This window comes from Colletotrichum higginsianum, chromosome 12 (assembly GCF_001672515.1).
Source record: "Colletotrichum higginsianum IMI 349063 chromosome 12, whole genome shotgun sequence".
In the NCBI taxonomy this organism is placed as follows: Eukaryota; Fungi; Ascomycota; class Sordariomycetes; order Glomerellales; family Glomerellaceae; genus Colletotrichum; species Colletotrichum higginsianum.
This window is the reverse complement of record NC_030964.1, coordinates 20337-37168: the sequence shown is the minus strand read 5'-3', so window position 1 is coordinate 37168 and position 16832 is coordinate 20337. Positions and strand designations below refer to the sequence as shown.

Here is a 16832-nt window from a genome sequence, read left to right as displayed (position 1 = left end):
GAAAAAGTTGTACCAAACTTGTCGTAATGCTGACGACCCACGACCACCCAAGGACCAAATCGAAAACCTTCTCCAACGAGCAATGGAAGCTTCCGAGCAATTCTTTCTGGTCATTGACGATGCGGATCTCATCAATGAAGTGAGCACGTATGCCCGCTGGCTGAAACAAATCCCGGGCTTAAACCTGATGCTCACTTTCAAAGACATACCGGGATCCAGGAAACCGGATATCACAGAGTTCCTGATCAAGCCTCTCAAAATTGACATCCTTTCCTGTGAAGAGGCGATCAAACGGGACATCAACTTGTACATTGAAAGACGTCTGGTTGAGCTCCCAAAAGGCTTCCGCGAGAATGCTCAGCTGCGAGAGGATATCATTGTTGCAATCACGGAGAAATCATGCGGCAGGCAAGTACACTGCTGTTTCGTGAGAGAATGATCTTCCACTTACCGTGTTGCTGTCAGGTTCTCATTGGCTCCAGCACTCTTTGCCAGGGTCAAAAAGCAGCCGGCTGCCAAACGAATCCGCGCGGTTCTTGGAGCAATAGAATCCAAACCTAATGAGATACTGATAGGCATTTACGAAAATGCAATGGCCAGGATAGCCGACTCAGATCAGGCAACCCGCGAACTTGCCTATCAGGCACTCTGCTGGACAGCTATGATATTTGATGCGCCCCGTGGCCTGTCGATGACAGCTTTTCAGCATGCTTTGGCAGTGGAAACAAACCATCATGTCAATGATGTAGTCGACCCGGAGAATATCCCCGACGTGGACCAAGTTCTAGCCAGTGTACCGGAGTTTCTGGATCCGGTTGGGAAGGGAGACCACGTGCGACTCCGGGACGACTCAATGCATCATTTCTTCGATACTATCACTCGTGACAGCCCTGGGGGCAGTCCCTCTTCCCATGAATTGCCTTCCAACACAGACATATACATGGTCAGCGTCTGTGTGCTCTACCTGGAGCGCTGTCTGGAGAGCTCACCGGGTGCGGACCGTTCTGTCTGGTCAGATCGATTCCCGTTCTACTTCTACGCGAATCGGTGGTGGGCACATCATGCGCGCTGCTGGATACAAGATCGTGACGGACTTGCAAATTATCGAGATCAGTTCTTGACCACATCCCCAAAGCTCGATAATATCACGCTCGGCATCAAAATGCACGATTTAATAACCAGGTTTGATTCCATGGGAAACCGTCGCGAAAACTCCTGCGCTGCCAGGACGGAAGCCCTCGCCGAGGCGGCATTTTACGGTCTCGTGGAGGTGGTTCAAAAAATGCTCAAAAATGGCAATTTTGAGATCAAAAGCGACCCGACACCACTGTTGGCAGCATTTGAGGGTGCATATCTTGCCTTGACCCAGCTTCATTTCCGCGGATCATTGTACCGTACCGCCAAGGATATGGATAACCACAATGACAAGGTGACTGAGGTCTACGGTAAGATCTTACAGTCCCTCAGGGAATCGGGAGCGTTTGTCAATATCGACAACAACGACAAGTCGGCACTGGCTTCTGCAGTCTCACGGAAATACCAGTCTCTCGTCCACCTATTGCGCAATCACAATGCCAAACAGGGAAGCTTGACATTGATGAAGGCAGAGAAGAATGGCGCCGTACCCTTGGGACAGGTCATTGGCGGCCATGTTAAGTCCGAGGATTTCCCCAGGAAGTTGCCCCAGCGTTCGCCTAGATCTCGTGTAATACATCCGGGACCTAGTGAAGATCATCTTCCTAGTCTAATATTTCACAAACTAGGGTTTGCTTCTATTAAATTAGAGGGTAACGCACAAGAAGGGCGCTATAGAGGGCGTTAGAGATAGGACTTATTAGCTAGTATAACGGGCTGCTTAGTAGTAATAAAGGACTATTACAACCTAATAAACTACAGGTGACGCAGCCCCACTAGGCCAGGCAGGGCGCAGGCAGTACAGCATTTGTATAGACAAGAGATAGAGTTACACAGGTAACTCCTCAGAATAGAAGAACTAGGGAAAGTTATATGCAAATAAAAAGGACTAATAGATAATAAGTAGTCTATACTAGGGACTAATCTTAAATTATTAGTCCTAGAATAAGAATTAATTTTAAAATATTAGTCCTAATAATAGGACTTAAGAATATAAGAATATTAATTCTATATAGATAAATTACCTTTTATAGCTCTTTAGTAATTAACTTTATAATTATCCTCTTAAATACTCTTAGTACTCTTTACTAGTATCTAAAATTATAAGCCCCTTATTAAGTATATAATTAATTACTGTATTCTCTAAAGACTTAATCTTTCTAGTAAAACTTATAGTACTATTCCTTAGCTTTATTACTTTAGCTTCTACTAATGAATACTACTATAGAAAGCTAACTATAATAATTATATAGTCTCTAGTTAATAAAACTTCCCTTATAAATAAATAAATGCAACTACTTATAAAAGCTTAATACTTTTAGAGTTTATATAGATTTAAATTAAAGTAAATAAAGTCTCTTATTAATATAGGCAACCTAATAGAGTTTAACTTACACTTTTAAGAGTACTAAATAATATTTTAGCATACTAGAGTATTAAAGGGAGAATAACTAGTTAACTATAGCTAATGATACTGCTAATTAATACTAGTAGTAGTATTATTAGAAACTCTATCTAAAGTAATAGGAATGTAGCCTACTGGGATTATCTTAATTCTATTATTCTAGTCTACTAAAGTAATAATTAGCCGAGTTACGAAATCCAGGAATAACTTCAACAACTTAAACTGGAGGGGGCGGAATATAATATAGCCAACTAATCTTTTTGACACTTTAATGCTTATCTAGACCCTATACTTTATTATTTTAGGGGGGGGGGCTAATTCCTGCCTACCTACTCAGGCTTCTTTCTTTGCACTTGGTACTAACTAACTTGCTTCCCTTCGCAATCTCACCACTCAGAACCTCAATGCTTTTGTTGCCCATGATCTCCAGGACGGCAATCGCAGACCCGCACTCACTAGCGAGGTAGTTCCGGATCTCCATCGCCACCAGCGAGTCCACGCCGTAGACGTGAATCGGCTTGCCGACGTCAATGTCCGGCTCCGGAATCCGCATCGTGCGGCTGATCCTCTTCACCAGCGCGTCGCAAATGATGTCTGCCGCCGCCTCCGGGCTTTCGGCAAACTTGAGAGCATGCCTCACCGTGACGGCGCCGTTCTGATCCGCCCCCGCGACAGCGTCCGCTGCGGCGCCCGACTCGCCGCTCGTCGACCGTAGCTGCCGGAACAGCGGCGACTTGATGAACGTCGGCTCGGGCAGCCCGCGCTCCTTGAACACGGACAGCGGCGCCAGGCCGACGCCGATCTGGGGCCGGCCCCGGCAGCCCGCCCGCTCGGCGTCGAGGTGGAACTCGACCAAACTGAGGAACTCTTCCTCGCGGATCCCGTCGTGCGCGTAGAAGAACAGCGGGTTCTTGTTCAGCGTCTCCTGGTTCTCGGCGACAAAGCCGACGCTCATGACGTTGCACAGATCAATGCACGTCGCCGCCAGCCCCCGTGCGCGCCGGTGTATAGCGAGCGCATCCTGGAACGTGTTGCCCGCCGCGTAGTTGGACTGGCCCCGGTTGCCGACGAGCCCGGCGACGCTGCCCAGCATCACGAAGAAGTCCATGTCGGCGGGCAGGTGCTTGTGCAGGTTCCACGTGCCCTGCACCTTGGGGCCCAGACACTCTTCCCATTGCGCGTGTGACATGAACTCAAAGGCCGAGTCGCGGAGCTGCATCGCCCCCTGGATGACGCCCGCGACGCGGGGGAAGCCCAGGCGAGCCAGCTCGGCCAGCGCCGCGACCAGCTGTGCCTCGTCGGCGACGTTGCACTTGAGCGCCGTCGCCCGCACGCCCGCGGCAGCCAGCTCGGCGAGCAGCTCGCGCGTCGTCGCGGCGTCGGCACCGCTGCGCGAGAGGAACACCAGGTTCTTGGCGCCCTGCGCCGGCCCGGCCATCCACTTGGCGATGGACCGCCCGAGCCCGCCAGCGCCGCCGGGCAGCAGGTAGGTCGCGTCGGGCCTCAGACGCGTCGGCGCAGGCGGCTTGGGAACGACCTTGACGAGGTCCTCTGGGTGCGCTGTGAGGACGACCTTGCCCGTGTGCTTGCCCTGCTGCAGGATGCGGAAGGCGTCTTCCATCTCGCCAAAGGTGTGCACGTTGAGCGGCCTGCAGGCGTGGAGCGTGCCGGCGGCGTGCAGGTCGACGACGGAGCGCATGATGCGCGAGGCCAGCGGGCGCGCCAGGGTCGTTATCTGGGCGAGGTCGACGGCCGTGAAGGTGGCGCATCGGCTGAAGGGGAGCAGGCCGATTTTGCTGTTGGCCATGATGTCGCGTTTCCCTATTTCGACAAACCGCCCGAACATGGCGATGCAGCCGAAGGAGGCACGCAGTGCCTCGCCCGAGAGAGAGTTGACAATCACATCGACGCCCTTGCCATCGGTCATTCGCATAACGCCGTCTGCAAAGGACAAGTCGCGACTGCTGAAGATGTGATCCTCGGCAAGGCCGTACTCGTCCATCAGCAGCGTCCTCTTCTCGCGCGAGGAAACCGTTGCGTAGACCTTGGCGCCCAGATGCTTGGCCAGCTGGATCACGGCCTGGCCTGTGCCGCCCGCCGCGGCGTGGACGAGGATGGTCTCGCCGGCCCTGAGACGCGCCACCTCGTACAGACAAAAGTAGGCCGTCACGAAGACGACGGGGATGCTGGCGGCCTCCTCGAACGACATGGTGTCGGGGATCCTGGCCAGGAGGTCCCGGGGCACCCTCGTACGGGTCTGGAGGCAGTTGTTGGCGCCATTCCAGACGGCGATGACGCGGTCGCCGACCTTGACATCCGTCACCTCGGCGCCGACGTGCGTGACGACACCGGCGCCCTCGTAGCCGAGAATGTTGTTGGCCAGCTCGCCCATGGCCACCATGACGTCGCGGAAGTTCAGGCCCGCCGCCTTGATGTCTACCTGGACCTCGTTGCCCCCGAGGGGCTGCTCCGCGCCCGGCCAGTCGACGAAGTGCAGCTTGTCCAGATTCCCCGGCCCGGAGGTGTGGAGCTTCAGGCTGCGGCCCGGGTCGGCACCGAACGCCTGCAGCTGAGGCTGGAGCACGGTCGTCCTCCGTGCGATGAAGTCGTTGACGGGGGGAGCGGCGACGATTCGGGCCGTCTGGATGAAGCCTAGCCCGCCATGGTCCGGGCTGACGAGGTAGTCGGCATGGCGATCCGGCGACAGGAAGGGTCCGGCGAAATGATGCTTGAAGACCTTGACGACGCTGGAGGCAACGAGCGAGGCCTCGGCAGACGAGGGCAGGTGCAGAAGCAACAGGTCCGAGCCGTCGAGGTCTCTCTCCCAGCGGACGGTACGAAGCAGGCCTGGTATCAACGCCATGTGTGGGTTCTCGTGCGGATCGAGCGTGAGCCAAAGCAGCCCTCCGGCCGTGGTCAGCACGTGGCGCAGCAGGGAGAACTCGGCCTCGCTGAAGGACGACGAGAGGAAGGGCGCGGTGGTCTCCATCGTCACGATGCAGCATGTGTTTGTCAGTTTGTGCTGGGCCAGGTCGGCGAACCGAACGACGCTCACGCCGAGCTTGGTCACCTCGGACACGGCAGAAGCCACAGACGTAGCCAGGGCGACGTCCTCGGGCGTCGTATGCGCAATGACAAACACCCGGCGGATAACATCGTCCTCGTCGAGCTGCTTCTGCTTCTGTTTCTGCTTCTGCTGCTGCTGCTTGTTGCTGGTGGCTTCTTCTTCTCGTTGTTCTTCTTCTTCCCCCTCCGCTGGCCGCGTCGCTACAACCATGCTCTGCACGTGTAGCTCCTCTCTCGGCGAGTCCTTGAGCTCCAGCACAGTGTCGGAGAAGCCGGCATCGCGCAGCACTCGCTGCCACCCTTGGCCATCCAGCAGCGGACCCCAGGGGCGGAAGTCCTCCTTGGCAGCCCACCAGCCTGCAAGCATGCCGAACACCAGAGGAGACTCGAGGCACCGTTGCTCGGTAGTTTCCTGGAGGAAGAGTTTGCCGCTGGGTTTCAACAGACTGTTGACGCGGGCCATGGTCTTGGTGATGTCCGAGGTCGCATGGAGACAGTTGGCGGCGATGACCAGGTCGTACGAGGCCAGGTCGAAGCCCTGCTCTTCGACATCTCTGTCGATATCCAACGTCTTGAACTCGATGACGCCGCCGGCCTTCCACTTTCCCAACTTGGTTGCCGCCGTGTCGAAAAAGCTCGGGCTGATGTCCGTGTACGTGTACTTGAGCAGCCGCGAGTCTCCGATGACGCGGGTGCCCGTCGGGCAGACGGCCTCGAGGATGCTGGTCGTCGTGCCACCGGTCCCGGCACCGATTTCCAGCACCCTGAGGTCAGCGCCGCGCTTGTGGCTCAACGTCCTGGCATACTCGCCCATCAGAGCGTGGATCTTCTGGGTCCCGATGGCGACGCGGTACACGCGCTCGAGCATGTCGTCCATGCCGAATAGCAGGTGCAGTCCGTCGACGTCGCCGCGGAGGATGGGCGCGATGTTACGCCCCATCCGACAAATCATGACGGCCTCGGGGTGGCCCGACGCCTCGTACTCGGCGAGGAACCTGTCGCGTGACACGGCGTCTTCCACGATAGCCGGCCACGAGGCGTCCTGGCGGAGCACGTTGTTGTTTTCGTACTCGTCGGCGATCAGGCGCAGCCAGCCGAGGTATTTCTTGAGGTGGTCGGGCAACGCCTCTTCGTCTACGAGCGGCCGCGCCTCGAGCTCCTTGACAGCCTCGGTGATGCAGATGGCGCACGCCAACTGGACGTCTCGGAGCTGTTCGGCGGCGCTCTCCTCGAGCGCTGGCGTCTCCAGCGGCTGCAGGGCGCGGCGTATGCAGGCCTCGGCCTCGCCGTTTGCCTCGAGGATGTCCACGTCCGGCTTCCAGTCCAGAGTGAAGCAGATTTCGCGCCCGCTGCCGGTCGCCGCCGCCGCCGCGGCGTTATGCTGCAAAGGCACGGCCTCGATGCCGCGCATGACGACTCTCACGGGTCTCTCAGCCCCCAGGTCGGTGCTCCAGGCCGTGATGTCTGCCTCGGCCCTCTTGTGGCCGACGCGGCCGGCGGCGGCGTGCACCGTGAGCTCGGCACCGGGCTGGGCCTCGATGGCGGCGCTGATCCACACGCTGCGCATGGCGACAGGCACCATGGGCTCCGTCAGTCGCTCGGCCGAGGCCTGCAGGGCGAAGATGAAGCACTGCAGGATGCTGTCGAAGACGGGCGGGTGGATCACCGAGGGGGCGAGCGCGTGCGCCGGCATGGCCGTGGCCATGTCTGGGATGCGGATCGTGGCAAGCGACTGGCCGCCGCCCGTCTTGTTGTCGCTGCTGGTGCCGCTGCCGCTGCCGCTGCCGCTCTTGGAGTTGGAGTATCCGTACATGCTGGCGATGTTGCGGAACAGGGGCCCGAACCCGAGGCCGATGCGCTCGAGCTCGGCGTACTTGCTCGGGAGAAGCTCCGTCTGCGGCGCGGCGCAGGCCCGCGTCACGGTGGACAGCAGCTCGCTGTAGTGGCGTCGCTGCGCCCTCTCCTCGCGGCCGTCGTCCACGACGCCCGTGGCTGTCGAGGCCTCGGTCTCGGCGGCGATCTGCCCGCGGCTGTGCTCCAGCCAGGTGTCGTCGTGGGCGCTGAAGGACGTGACCTTCCACTCCCACCACAGGCTGCTGTCCGACTGGCGCGACTCGGCGACGCGCTTCATGGAGAACACGGTCTCGGTGTGCTCGCCCTCGCTGACCTGCAGCGCGCGCGAGATGCTCACGTCGCGCAGGTTGAAGCCGAGCGGCGCCTCGCCCCTGTCGCCGTACAGCTGGCGCACGGCCTCGATGGCCATGACGAGGTACGTCACGCCAGCGACGACGATGCTGTCCGTGACCTTGTGGTCGCGGAGCCACGGCACCTCGGACACGCGGAGGTGGTTGCGCCACCTCGGGGCGTCCGGGTCCCAGTCGCGGACGGGGGCGCCGAGGACGTCGTGCCGGGCGTGTTTGCGGAACCGCCACGCGCGGCTGGTGCGGGATTCCAGCCAGGAATACGTCTCCTTTGCGTGATGGAAGGGGTACGGCGGCAGATCGACCAGCATGGCCTTGTTGTTGTTGTTGTTGTTGTTGTTGTTGTTGTACCTGTTGACCTTGGCCAGGTCGACCGGCAGGCCCGCCGCAGCCAGCGCGCCGACCGCGTTCAGCGTAGTGACACACGCGTGTTTCCCTCGAGTTAGGACGGAGACGTAGCGCAGGGCCTTGTGGTTCGGGTCACTGAGCACGGCGTCGCGCGCCGCCGCCTGCAGCGCGCCGTGCGGGCCGATCTCGACGAGGTGCGACACGGGCAGCTCGGCGCCGCCGCCGACCTTGAGCTGCCTCTTGGCGACGTTGGAGGTGCACAGGGCCACAAGCGCCTGCGAGAACCGCACCGGCGATACAAGGTTCCGCACCCAGTAGTCGGCGTCAGTCATGTCGCTCGCGGCCATCAGACCGCCCGTGACCGAGGACATGACCTGCACATCGTCGGACGACGGCGACTGCGTAGGGTTAGGGTTGGGGTTACACCCTAACCCTAAGACTGCAGCAGGAATAGTAGCAGTACTAGCACCAGCACCAGCACCAGCACCAGCACCAGCAGTGGCGGCACCAGCTCGGAGCGTGCCCATTAGCGACCGGTATTCGTCGGATACGGGAATCATGTGGCGCGAGTGGTACGCCTTGGCTACGCGCAGCTTCCTCGCGAAGAGCCCCTTGCCGCTCGCCACCTTCATCAGCGCGTCCACCTTGGTCTCGTCTCCTGAGATGGTGAGGCTGCGGGGCGAGTTGTAGCAGGCGATGACGAGCTCCCCGTCGGCGCCGAGCTCCTCGTGGACCCGGGCGATGAGCGGGCCTGCCTCGTCGGCGGTGCATCCGACGGCCATCATGGCGCCGCGCGTGTTGTCGGCCGCGGGCTTCGCGCTGACGACGCCGCGGTAGTACGCGACCTTCCACGCCGACTCGCGATCCAGCGCGCCCGCCGCGTACGCCGCCCCGATCTCGCCGCTCGAATGCCCGACCACGCGCCTGGGCGCCAGGTTCCAGCTGGCCAGCAGGTCCACGAGGGCGACCTGCAGCACGGTGCACAACGTCTGCGAGTACAGCGGCTCGTCGATCCTGCTGGTCTCGGCGCTGCGCTGCGCGAGCTCCTCCAGCACGCTGAACCCGCTGCCGAGCGTGCCGGCGATGAACCTGTCGGCCTCGGCGACGCTCGCGCGGAAAACGTCGAAGACGAGCAGCTCGCGGCCCATGGCGAACCACTGCGCGCCTTGGCCAGTGAAGATGAAGGCCGCAGCGGGCGTCGAGGCCTTGCCGGGCCGGACGGCGCAGGTCGTGATGGTGGTGGGATCGGCGAGCGCGGCAACGAGAGACGTGGCCGAGTCGGCGGTGACGGCGAGGCGCCAGGCTAGGCGTGAGCGCCGTTCCGAAAGCGTCATGGCGAGGCTGGAGAGGTATGCGTCGTCCATGTCTGTTGGGGAGGTTGATTCGTTCTCGCCAGTCTGCTGCTGTTGCTTCTTCTGCAGGTACTCTGCGAGGCTGGTGAGGACCCGCGAGATGCCGTCTTGATCGTTGGCCGAAAAGAAGAAGATCTTGTGGCCTGCCACGGCCTGCTGCTTCTGCTGCTGCGGGCTCTTGTCCTCTCCGGGGGGGCTTGCGAGTGGTGCCCCTGTGCCCGGCTTTGTTGCGTGCAAGAGGCTGCCCCTCTCACCACCCAGACCCAACCTGTCCAGATAGCTTTTCGCGTCATCCAGCACGACGTGGGCGTTGGTGCCGCCAAACCCGAAGCTGTTGATGCTCGCGCGCCGGACACCCGAGGGCCCTGCCTCGAACGGTGTCGGGACCAGAGGCAGCTTGAGGCCCCATCTGTCAATGGGTATCCTGGGGTTGATCTTTTCAAAGTTGGTGTTGGGCGGTATGATGCCGTTTTCCAGCACCAAGACCGTCTTGATCACCTGGGCCATGCCGGACGCCGCCTCGACGTGGCCAATGTTGGCCTTGACCGCGCCCACGTACAGCGGCGGCCTGTCGGCGGCGGCGGCGGCCGCCGCCGCCCCTCTCGGCGGTCCGCCACGCTGGAACACAGCCGCGATGGCGCTCGCCTCGATCGGGTCACCGGCCGGCGTGCCTGTGAAGTGGCCCTCGAGGAAGCCGGTGTGGTCCGGGTCGAGGTTGTTGCGCGCGTACACGTCCCGTATGAGGCGCACCTGGGCCTCCTTGTTAGGCAGCGTGATGCCGCCCGTGCCGCGGCCGTCCGAGTTGACGCCCGTGCCGCGCACCACGGCCCGGATCACGTTGCCGTCGCGGATGGCCGCCCGCACGGGTTTGAGAATCAGCGTGCCCACCCCCTCGCCGCGGCCGTAGCCGTTGGCGCGCGCGTCGAGCGAGAAGCACTTGCCGTCGGGCGACACCATGCCGAGGCCGCTGGCGCGGAACATGAACTCGGGGGACTCGATTATATTGACCCCGGTGATGATAGACTATTTGTGTATTAATATCAGTTTGATGAATCAATGTGCTCTGGGTAAACGAGGGGTGGTGGATGGATTCTGGGGACATAATCATTACATACCATATCGCTGAGCCCGGCGCGCAGGTCCTGGGCTCCCGTGTGCAACGCCACGATGCTGCTCGAGCACGCCGTGTCCAAGGTGAAGCTGCTGCCTCTCAGGTCGTAGAACCAGCTTACCCGGGCCGCGAGGATGGCGGCGCTAGTGCCGATGGGCTTATACTTGACGGATAGGTCCGGGTCCTCTTGCAGGATGGAACGGACGTCGTCGGTGAAGACGCCCGCGAACACGCTGGTGTTGCTGCCCTTGACGTCCTCGAGCCGGAGGCCGGCGCTCTCCATTGCCTCGTAGACATTTTCCACTGTAGTTTTGTTTTTGTGTGATGAGCTTTTTTGGACTGGGTTTTCTTTTTATACGAACGAATCTTTTGCACACAGAAAAAGAAAAAGAAAAAAAAAACCTACGGACTATCCGCTGCTGAAGATCCATCGTTTCCGTCTCTTTGCGGGTGATGTTGAAGAAGGCCGCGTCGAACTGCTTGCCGTTCTGCTCGCCGTCGCGCAAAAAGTGCCCGCCCCTGACGGTGTTGCTCCCCGCGCGCTCCTGCGACGGGTGGTAGTGCGCGTCCCGGTTCCATCTCGACGCCGGGATCTCGGACCAGGCCGACCTGCCGTCCATCAGCAGCTCCCACAGCCTCGAGGGGCTCGTAGCGTCGCCGGGGAAACGGCAGGCCATGCCGATGATGGCGATGTCTTCGTCGAGGCCGGGAACGGTGGACCCCATAGTGGGCGTCTTGTGGAAGTAAAGAATAATATCTTTTATGCAAGGGGTTGAGGAGCTGAGGAGCTGAGGAGCTGAAGGTAGGCAGGTAGGTAGTTAAGTCGGCTGAGCACCGAAGGGTATAAATTATCAATAGCAAGCGTCGGTCCAATGCATGAATAAATAGTACATAGGTTGTTGCCATGAAACTAGTTGGCAGCCTGTCAATAAATGCAACAACTAATACAATTAACTATCCGCTATGTCGTGGTCCCTGGGCCTGGAATTGAGTGCGGTGTCTTACATGGATTAGCTTTACGGACGGATTACATACTAGCGGCGCACATATAGTCAATAGAGATATAAGTAGTTACTCACTTAAAGTTTCACCGTGCAGGCTGAACCCCCCCAGCTAGCATATAGTACCCTGACAATTATATAGCACCTTGGCAATTTCGATCCCAAAACTTGGCAACTGTTCCACCTGCAGAACCCCTCAGCGAATCGCGCGACTTGGCAAAAATCCCGCACACCACACAATTAGTTGTTAACAGGTTGGCAGACAAGCTATCTCGGCGCTTTGAAGACGGAATCATGCTAGAAGGACTTCGAGAATTATCCCAACTATAAGCAAGTTAGTAGACGGAATACCTCAACGTTTTGAAGCCAAACCCATACTGGAAGCACTTCAGGAATTATCATCAGAATCAAATGTCACAACCTCCATGCTGCAGTCCTAGGACAAATAAGGTGCCATCGTGGTCATGGTGATTTCAAGTGTGCGGGCCTTCTAGCAAGCCGCATATGCGCCTCCCTGACAGTGCAGTGTTTCCCAGAAGTACTACCCATCCCACACGATCTGCTTTCATTCTCAAGTCTTCCGAAGAGGCCGGCACTCACTACGGCTCGGGCAGCAATGCTCTCCGCCCCATGCATTATCACAATACGAAGTACTCCGTACAGGGGAGGGATTATCAAAGTTTGGGGAAAGACTTGAGCATGGCATGTGGGTTGCTACACTTCAGCAGAGGGGGGGGGAAGGGTTATAAATCAACAATATAATGCATTCATTCATATTCTGTTCTTACTCTCGCCGGGTATCCGAGTTCCACGCCAGGCTTTCAACAACTCCAGTCGGACTCACGCCACAATGCAGAGCGCAGAATGGCCCGTACCGCCGCAGGTGCTCATGCCGACGGCCCTCTTGATCGTATACCTAGTGTACAATTATTTAATCTTCCCAACCCCTCATTCAATCGCCAAATTAAGGTTCCTCAACGGCGAGCCCGGCGAATGGGCGCCCCATCTTCGGGCACTCTACCGGAACACCTTGGATCTGAAGAAGACGCTTCACCTGCACCACACGCAGCACAAAAATGAGACGGTCCGCGTCCCCATCCTTGGCCCAGGCCAGAACAACTTGATCCTGCTGCCCTCGGCCGAAAGAAAATGGCTCGTGAGTCAGCCCGACTCCGTAGCGAGCATGCACGAGCAGACCATCAACCATTTCCAATGGGATCTTGGCACCATTTATCCCACGCGAGATCACAACGAAGTCACCATCCACATCGTGGCTACCAAGCTCACTCGGGAGATGGGCAACCTGATCCCGGCCCTCTCGGAGGAGCTGGAACTTGCGCTGGCGAAGCACTGGGGCGACGAAGACGACGCCGCCTCCGGCGGCAACGAGTGGAAGGAGGTGGGCGTTTACGACACACTGCGGCCCATTGTGAGCCAGGCAATCAATCGCATCTTCATCGGAGAGACGCACTGCCGGGATGAAGAGGTGCTTGACACCGGCTTCTACTATTCAAAAGTCATCCCCCTCGAGGCCAATCTGCTCTGGCTGCTGCCGACCCCGCTGCGGCGTCTTCTGGCGCCTCTGGTGACCCTCCCGTCCCGCTGGTGCGAGAGAAAATGGTTCAGGCTCACCATCGACGAGGTCCGCAGAAGGCTGGAGGCCAGAGGCCACCGGCAACACGGCAAGGGATCCGAGACAGGCGATTGGCAACATGAGGGAGAGGCAGACAAGCATGACTTGCTGAGCTGGTTCATTGCGTACGGGGAGTCGCAGGGCGACCCGTACCTCTTGGACCCAGAAGTCCTTTCGGCGCGCATCTTGCTTCTCAATGCCTTCGCGCTGCACACCAACGTCTTTGCCATCATGCACATGGTCCTCGACATCGTCGGCTCCGGCGCCGAGCAGGGCCCGAAGATCGTGGCCCAACTTCGTCAAGAGATCAACGAGGTCCGCGCCGCCCACGGCGAAGACCAAGGCTGGAACAAGCGGTCGCTGGCCCAGCTCGAGAGGCTAGACAGCAGCTTCCGGGAAAGCCAGCGCATCAACACGATCCTGAGCCTGGGCCCCTTGCGCATCGTCGGGAAGGACGGCCTCACGACGCCTTCCGGCGTCCGGATACCGCGGGGCTACCAGGTCGGTATCCCGACGTACTCGATCCACTTCGACACTGACATCTACGGACCCGACGCGGAGGAGTTCAAGCCGTTCCGTTTCTACTACAGGAGGAAGGACGCGCGGGGGACCGGGGACAACTTGAAGGGGGCGAGGCAGGCGTGGGCCACCACGTCCGCCGACTACCTGTCCTTCGGGGCCGGCCTGAACAGCTGCCCCGGGCGGTTTTTTGCTTCTGGGATGTTGAAGGTGCTGATGGCGAACATCCTGCAGCGGTACGACTTTGAGTTCCAAGAGAAGAGGCCGGAGAATCTGTGGTTTGGGACGAACCACATCCCGCCGATGAGTGCAAAGATTAGAATCAGGAGGAGACGGCGAGAGTTCTCAGAGCAGACAGACTACTAGAGGTTTTTTCCCCAAAGAGGCTTCTTTTCTTCGTTTGCGTCCAACAATACCAAGTTATGAAAATACGGCCTGGGCATCCCCGCATTTGGATCTCACGCGTGCGCACTCGAGTTTGCTTTTTGTACTTCTTTTCCAACTGCAAACGCCTGTCCTCCGTCTCCTAATACTTTGACGCTTTGGCAACACCTTACACGCAGTTCCACAAATTCATCTTAATCAGACTTCACCCTCCTCAAGTCAAGATATGCATCCATTGCGGTTGTGTTCATGGGGCATCTAGGCAACAGGACCATCAGTCGAAAGTGATTTGATTCTATGAAATGGAGGGGGCGGGTAGAGGTCTCCCTATGTGTCTCGTCGGTATCCCGTCGGGTGCGGCTGGACCCCGCTTCCCCCCCTGTCCCCAAGATCCTCCAGTTGTATTCCACAATGGGCGGTTCGCGAGTTTCTAATTGGGCCAAAATATATTACTGGCAAAGCTTGTTAATGGGAAACCCCGCGCCCTTGGCAAAAATGGGGTCCAGCCACACCCGCGATGGGTTATGCCTGCGGAGCGGCCGGGCTCCACTTTCGTGAGGCCATCGCGACACCAGACCGTGTGAGCCAAGAGTTTCTCTTCATAACACTCACTGATTCCCCCATAGCCAGAATGGACTCCCTTAGAGCTAGACTGACTGAGAGATTTAATTTACCTACTCCGCACTTGTCTACAGTAGAGTTGGAGTTTCGTACAAGTTTACTGGACTCCCCTAGAGCTAGACTGAGCGATTTTACCTATCTACCCTGCTCTCATGCAGAGTAGAGTCAAGACTTCCCCTACGCCCTGAATCGCCGGACTGCAACCCTGATCCATATGGATTCTTCGCTCCGCATTTGTGTTGTCATAAGTGGTCTCTCGATGTGGACTTTTTGTCCGCACTCCACTCCATGATGTGCTTTTTTTGGCCGTTTATTTTTGCAACTGAACAAAGAGGGGAGTCGCTGGAATGATGATCTGTGCTCGTGACCTTGTTATCCTTGTTAGTTCTATTGAATTGACTCGCGGGCGCTAGCTGTGCGCCATGAGCGCGAGTCGTGGCATACACGGCCAACCAGGTAATTACTGTAAACGGCGGTGTGTTTGTTTCCCCCCCCCTTTGAGTCGACTGGATGGACAGGGAGCTTTTATGGGCGAAATACAAAGCGAGAGAGTGTATCTGTACATGCAGCCTGGGTAGCTATCGCGTCTGCAGGATCCTAATTACCTGCAGCAAGGTGTGGTTTGCCATGGCGGTACAAGTAAAGAAGGTTATTTAAGTGCGGTGTTCTCACTTGCTGTTCTGGGGCTCTTCGTCATAGCGAGACATCATTGAATCAATCTTACTGGCTACAAACCACAAATTTAGAACCTCAATACCTTTGGAAACCTTTGCAAATACACTCCCAAACAGCAACAAAGTCTTTATACTCATATTGTGCTTGGCATTTTGTAAATATGCCTATACGAATTCTATGTCTGCACGGCAGGGGTTCTAACACCGAGGTAGGTAATTTTTATTAGTTTCAACGGCGTATAGATAACCCAGCACTACAATGAAACCAGCCAACTGATACTTCGTCGCCCTTTAAGATTTTCCGGATGCAAACGGCAGGTATACGCAGCTTACTGGAGCCAGAGTACGAATTTGAATTTGTGGAGGGCCGGTGGCCCCATTTGGAGGGGAACTGGTCTCTACACACAGTCGACTTTTCAAAGTCAAATGTAAGTATTCAGGGGCTCTATTCTGGTTAGCTGGGTCAGGAGGCCGCCGAGACCCCTTCCTGGAGTCTTTGCCTGCCAAAGTGCCTGCTTTAGTCTGGCCTCGAAAAGAAGGGGTTACTAACAGCTACCGTGATGATATGCGCTTCAGCTGTATGGGTTTTACAACATGTTGGATATCGATGATATTCTGGCCACCGAGAACGAGCTGCGTCAAGTCATAGAGGACCATGGTCCATTCGATGGCTTGTTAGGATACTCGTAAGTCGACGAAGGCTCTCTGCTCATCAAAGGGGATAATGATACCCTGAACACTTGATGTTTTCGTCGCTGGAACAAAACCTAACTTAAACCAGCCAGGGTGGATCGATGGCCGCTCAAATCGCCATCAGGCTCCTCATAGAGAACCCATACGCCACACCCCAGGAGTTACCAATCAAGTTCCTGGTGCTCATCAACAGCGCCGTACCGCCTTTCATCATGCCGCTGGATGAGCAAGAAGTCACGGACCTACCGATTGAGGAGGCGCCAAAGCTGCAGATGCTATTCGACGTCTTCAAGGCGAACCCCGCCGATCACCTGGACAAAGTGCGGCCGGCGAAGCTTGCCAACGGTAGACAGGTACGCACAGAGAGACTGGACTTGGCTTGAAATGCACGGTTGCCGACTGACGATGCCGAAACCGACCTCTGTAGGCTCTCGTGAGCAAAACGCACTACATGACGTTTTTCGACAAGGCTTGGGACGGCCACCCACTCTCCATGCCTTCGCTGCACATTACCGGCCTGGGCGACGCCCCAGAGTACGGCCAGCAACTGTTTGATATTGCCGAACCCGGTCAAGCGGAGCTGATTGGGCATGTGTTTGGGCACGACTTCCCGCGAGGGCTGGATATGAACAAGACGATTGCCAGTTCGATAATGGCGCTGGCGGATAGAGCCTTGTAGAAAGTCCAAAA

The 16832-nt window shown here is 57.5% G+C and overlaps 3 protein-coding genes across 3 annotated transcripts; 2 read left to right on the top strand and 1 right to left on the bottom strand.

Moving 5' to 3' along the window:
• Positions 1-2864: 2864 nt before the first annotated feature.
• On the bottom strand, positions 2865-11342 carry CH63R_14522 (Beta-ketoacyl synthase domain-containing protein; the record flags this gene model as incomplete). Its single annotated transcript, XM_018309496.1, has 3 exons — positions 2865-10529; positions 10622-10920; positions 11024-11342. 3 exons carry the CDS (start codon positions 11340-11342, stop codon positions 2865-2867), a joined length of 8283 nt encoding a protein of 2760 aa, XP_018150468.1.
• A 1126-nt stretch (positions 11343-12468) lies between these two features.
• CH63R_14521 (cytochrome P450) lies at positions 12469-14136 on the top strand (the record flags this gene model as incomplete). Its single annotated transcript, XM_018309495.1, has 1 exon — positions 12469-14136. The coding sequence occupies one exon, from the start codon at positions 12469-12471 to the stop codon at positions 14134-14136; it is 1668 nt and encodes a 555-aa protein (XP_018150467.1).
• Positions 14137-16043: 1907 nt separating this feature from the next.
• Positions 16044-16821, top strand: CH63R_14520 (Duf341 family; the record flags this gene model as incomplete). The annotated part of the gene is made up of 3 exons (XM_018309494.1): positions 16044-16135; positions 16231-16495; positions 16570-16821. The coding sequence occupies 3 exons, from the start codon at positions 16044-16046 to the stop codon at positions 16819-16821; spliced, it is 609 nt and encodes a 202-aa protein (XP_018150466.1).
• Positions 16822-16832: the final 11 nt, after the last annotated feature.